This window comes from Anarrhichthys ocellatus, unplaced genomic scaffold, assembly GCF_004355925.1.
Source record: "Anarrhichthys ocellatus isolate YVR2014 unplaced genomic scaffold, GSC_Weel_1.0 scaffold2, whole genome shotgun sequence".
In the NCBI taxonomy this organism is placed as follows: domain Eukaryota; kingdom Metazoa; phylum Chordata; class Actinopteri; order Perciformes; family Anarhichadidae; genus Anarrhichthys; species Anarrhichthys ocellatus.
Genome location: NW_022280032.1, coordinates 12,743,648 through 12,749,232, shown reverse-complemented (window position 1 = coordinate 12,749,232; position 5,585 = coordinate 12,743,648). Strand labels below are relative to the sequence as shown.

General features: G+C 39.8%; 1 protein-coding gene across 1 annotated transcript in view; it reads left to right on the top strand.

The window, feature by feature from the left end:
• shank3a (SH3 and multiple ankyrin repeat domains 3a) overlaps positions 1-5,585 on the top strand; it is a 120,910-nt gene that overhangs the window by 47,887 nt on the left and 67,438 nt on the right. Inside the window, exons 6-7 of the mRNA XM_031857676.1 lie at positions 196-363; positions 3,237-3,353. Of these exons, the coding sequence (XP_031713536.1) occupies positions 196-363; positions 3,237-3,353 (285 nt within the window). The remainder of the gene's footprint in view (positions 1-195; positions 364-3,236; positions 3,354-5,585) is intronic.

Sequence of the window (5,585 nt, the reverse complement as noted above, 5' to 3'; positions counted from 1 at the left end):
AGATATAGATATATAGATATAGATATATATATATATATATAGATATATATATTTATATATAGATATATATATATATATATATAGATATAGATATGATATAGAGCTACTGGGCTTATTGACCGTCACATTGTGACTCAGGACTGTATGAAGTAATTAAAGCATTATTCCCCCCTAACCTTCGTCGTATCCCACTAGACGCTGTTGGACTTGGGTGCATCGCCTGACTATAAAGACAGTAGGGGGTTGACTCCTCTCTATCACAGCTCGATGGTAGGAGGAGACCCCTACTGCTGTGAGCTGCTGCTGCATGACCATGCACAGGTTGGCTGTGTGGATGAGAATGGCTGGCAGGAGATACACCAGGTAATAAACGCACACACACAAACACACACTCACACACAGAACAGTGATGGGTTGTGTGCAGAATACAAATGTAGGTGCAGGGTAAGAGGTCTTGTCTGGTTTTCAGAGTTTCATTGAATTGATTTTTGTGTTTCCCTCAGTTTGAGAATTTATTTTGTGGTGGTTGAATCCCTTGGGGGGGGGGGGGGGGGGGTCATATGCTGGTCCAATATAAGGGATTGGACATTTACCACTTTGGTAGTCTTTTCAATCAATTTGCACTTTCAACTGCAGATACATATAAATACAAACATTTGTAAATGTGTGTGGGTTGAGTGCTCAAATTAATTTTAAATCTACAAAACCGTTACTGATTCAGTACTGTTCATTGCGCAACCACCAACACCTATAAATGTACTATACACACACCCACACATATTGAATGCTCATTTACTCAGACATATGCAGTGCACCAGCACAAATACTGAAGACTACTTAAATATCATGAGCTATACGTTTGTGTTTCTGTACTTCGTGAAGTAGAGGCCTCCAGAAATAAGGAGTTACTTGGACACAGTTACTCATTCTAATGTTGCTACAGCTGTATCTAAACCAGTGGCTGGCAGTGCAAATAGAGGTGTCCATCTGTGTTAAGCATAGAAATAGGTCCTTGACCTACGAAGAGCAAACAAATAATGTGTTCATTTTACACTCATACCGCCTCAAGGCATGCTCTGCTCTGTAAACATAATGGAGGCTAGTGCCTACATGCTGTTTTTGTTTGTGTCAGGTCTTTTTATCTTGTAGTGACAGACAGACACTGGCGGTCTGAAGGTTCTTGTGCTTTAAATGGGACTCATCACCTCTGTTGCTCACACTGAATATCAATAGGTGCAGAGGAGATTACATTACATTACAGCCATTTAGCAGACGCTTTTATCCAAAGCGACTTACAATTCAGATTCTATCACATTTCTACACCGTAGGCACAGCTACGGGAGCAATTTTGGGGTTAAGTGTCTTGCTCAAGGACACATCGACATGCGACTAGCGGAGCCGGGGATCAAACCACCGATCCTCTGATTGAAGGACGGCGCTGCTATCCACAGCTGCCCGAAATGTTGAATGGCAACATTTTACTCGTGAGAAAATAGGGGAATCAACCTTCTTTAGTCTTTTCTAGAAAAAAAAATGTAACATCAATATTTTAATCACAGGAGATAACACCACACAATGTTTTTTTAAATATAAATACAAATAAATAAATATAAGGACTAATTTGAGGTGAGTATCGAAACCCAACTCTACAATATCCCGCTGCCATAATAACACATCATTGGCAGCTATACTATCTATAATATAACCACAAAGTGGTCTTCTAATACCACTACCAACACTGCTACATTTGTTGTGGGTTTATCTGACAGCAGGTCTTGAAGCTCTGCGGTATGAGAATGTTCTTTTTGCCTTTTGTGTGACATTTTTTGTGAATCAAACTTGCCCACACAGAGTGGAGCAGGTACCCTTATACGAGGATTGTAGGGGTGTTAACGATGCCAATGCTAAAATTATCTGAATGTGCACATCCTCATCAACAAGTGAAATTCATCTGTCTGAAACAAGCAATTTACTTAAGGTTTGTGCACTTAAAATAGTTTTGTGAAACCGACTTGGAGCAGAGAATTTCTGTAAAGAAAATACGAAAATGTTCTTGCATATGACGCCCAGTGATGTCTTCTCTTTGGGCTTATAAACCATTTCTGTCCTCAATTCTGCTGAAGTGTGTTCAGGTACTACTGTGGGAGCGATGCAGAGGAGCATTTGTTTGTTGAAAAGTGTTCCTTTTTAGTTTGCAGATACAGTAAGGGTTTAAAGTGGAAGGATATATGGTATCGCAATGCTGTATCAGATCATGTTTTTTGTGTTTAAGCATTCAAGATACTGTACAATAAATCCAAAACATCCCTCAGCCCTACACATTTTCTCCCCATTTTATTTATTTCACCTCCTTCCTCTCATCTCCCCGTTTTTCTATGTCCTTTCCAGCATTAGTATTCTAGAGGTATATATCGTGTACAATAGGATACACTGCTGAATGTCTGATAACCACCAACAATCCCAGCATCATTTGTGTGCTGTCTCACTGCTGTCACACACTCTTAGCGAGACAGAACACAGGAGGGAGAGAACGATTGCTGGGAAGAGTTGGTGTGCTTCTCTCAATGACACAGGACAAAACCCCGGAGTAGAAGGGAAAGAAGAGAGAGGAGACGGATAGAGATTAGATGAAAAGTCTATTGCTCCGAGTTATGTGAAACGAAGAAGCAGAAAAAAGCACAAATCTTGTCAGAATAATTTTAACTCACAGATTTGGCCTCAGGTGATACAAACAAGTTTCTCTCTTGCTTTTAGAGACTGTTAAAAGCATGTGTGAGGAGAATTAGCCCAAGGGAAAAGAAAGGAAAAATATTCAACAGTTATAACATTTCTGAGGTGCTCATGTTTTAGTTACAATTTCTGTGTAGCTCATCTGTAGAAACATGTATTTGGGCTGCCTTTTATATTTGAGAGTATTCAAGCTATTGCATCACTGCTCTAACTATATGTTGAAAGAGGTACGTTGGGCTATATTAAAATATAATACAATAAAATAATACATTAAAAGCGCCAGCTATTGACTCATTTGGATAAGTTGCACATTCCTTTTACTTTCCTGGTTAAAGTCCAGCGTGGGGCCTTTGTCACACCTCGATACAACAAAGATGACTATAAAATGTGCCATACTGCTCATGTATATTTTTTCATAGACAATGTATGATGGCTCCCTTTGGACTTTGTAAGTAAACTAGGATTTGTTTTGTAAATAAAGTAAATGTGTGATTATGTCCTTTCAGGCATGCCGCTATGGCCATGTGCAACACCTGGAACACCTGCTGTTCTACGGAGCTGACATGAGCGCCCAGAATGCATCTGGAAACACTGCACTGCATGTGTGTGCTCTCTACAACCAGGTACTAGTTATTCAAATAAATATGCTTGTGTGCTTGAGAAGTGGAGTTTTCTGTGGAATTACATTCATATTGGTTAGATGTGCGATACACGATTTACATCTAATGCCAATGTTCAGTGCCAATGCAAGAGAAAGTCTCATGCTTACATAGCATGGAGAAATGGCTGTTTGATGCGTTTACCTTAGTGGCCAGGGCTCAAATCCCGTCTGAAAGTCTGTTGGATTTCTTAAATACGGTAATTAACAATGACCACAATCTTTCCCTCAACTTACCCAAGAGGGCTTAGAAGCCTAAACTTACTTACTTACTTGTGCTTATCGCTCCTTTTCATGGATCATAGGCTGTTGACCACCAAGTCAAGAGTCTCCTGTCTTGGGCTTTCCTTTATAGCTGTTTCCATGTCAGGCCGCTCTGCTTGATTTCAGTCTCGAGGTCCCTTTTTGGGCCTTTTGGGTTCCATCTGGTAATGCTGGCATTGGTGCCATTGGTGCTGATGGTATCTGGATCCACCTCAGGCAGCTGTTGATGAATGTTTGCACTGTCGTCAATGTGGTCTTGGTTGTCCACCATGTCTCTGATCCGTGTAGTAGTGTAGTTGGTGCTAAACTTAACCATACCTCAGCCATACTGAGGTAACATAAATATTGTCTTTGTTGTTCTGAAGAGTCATCCAGTACCAATGTTCTGTTTGGTGAGTGGGCTGGTGTTTGCGTCTGTGAATTGTAGCATCTGTGTGTGAGCATTACGTAAGTTTGTAAGTGTACATGCACACTTGTGTGTACTTGAGTGGCATTCTGAAGCAGAGGTATCCTTTACCTGGTTATTATTTGTATTTGTTGCCTGTTATGATAATGGACTGAAAGGGGAGATTGAAGAGAAGTGGTCCAAGTGGGAGTGTGGCACCAAAGATCAGAGATATTTCTATCATGTGGGTTTTCATCATAGATTAATGCACTCTGTCTGCTGCAATTTGGATGAAAGCAGCAAACAGTATTTTGTTGTAGTTTATCATTTTTTGATGCTCTGCATTTGAAATGCCTCTGATACCTTCGGGAGTATCAGTGCCCGGCTGGTACTGTGTGCAGCTGTACAGTTATTATGAATCTGTCCTCATAAGGATCAATGATTAGCTTTGATTATTTGTATTGAATCAAGCTTTCATTCTTTAGTACACACTGAGGACCTTGGTCTATATTTTTAAAGGGTAAGGCTGAAAAAGTTTTTAGCAAATGTCCTCATCAATATACACAATATACCCAGACAGAAATTAATAAAAAAAATTAAAAAATGTGTGCATTAACAACCAATTGGTGCCCTGGGGAATATTTATGCCGGCAGAAAGATGTTATTTGGCACTGACTTATAATAAACTAAAGCGCCCATGTTCATGGTAATGAATATCACCCAGTGCAACAATAATGTGTTTTTAATAGTTGTAAGACAAAAATAAATGTCTGTAGCAGGGAACATGATGCCATATCAATAGGCTAAATTCATTTTCATTTTGGTCTCTTAATAGGATTTGTTGGAAATAAGAAAAATCTAGAACATTTCCAGCCTTATTCTTTTAGTCATTTTCTATAATTTCCACAAAAATCAGCATCACATTGATACCTCTGAAGTAAATTGTTTGTGCATACCTGCCGACCTTTGTAGTCCCCAAGTGAGGCAATTTGCACTGCCTGAGATGATGGTTGGGGTGGTGGTATTTGTATTGCACTCCACAGTGTGTGATATACTGGAAAACTTAAATCGTTGTTGCAGCTTATAAAGTAATAATATATTGATAGCAGGAATGAAACAATGTGGGTTTTAAAATACGAATGACTGTGCTCTGTCTCTATCCGGAGAGTTACATGAGGACACTGGGAGGTAGGAGCAGTGGAAACCAGCGTACTCCTGGGAAAATGATTAGTGTTGTCCTGGTTGGTTAGAGGCTGGTATACATGAGAAATGTGTAACTGGGCGTTCTGGAAGAGGTTTTGTCTTCTCCTCCATCGGAAAAAGAGATTAGTGCTCAGTTCATAAACATTAAATGAGCACTTTACTTCATTAACAAGTGAAAAATGTGTGTGTGTATGTTTGCATGTTGTAATTGGGACTATGTATTCCAGTCATGAGGAATGACCTGCTTCAACTGGACTGGAACACCATAGTATAGTCTCATGAGAGTGAGAGAGACAGAGTGTGTGTGTGTGTGTGTGTGTGTGTGTGTGTGTGTGTGTGTGTGTG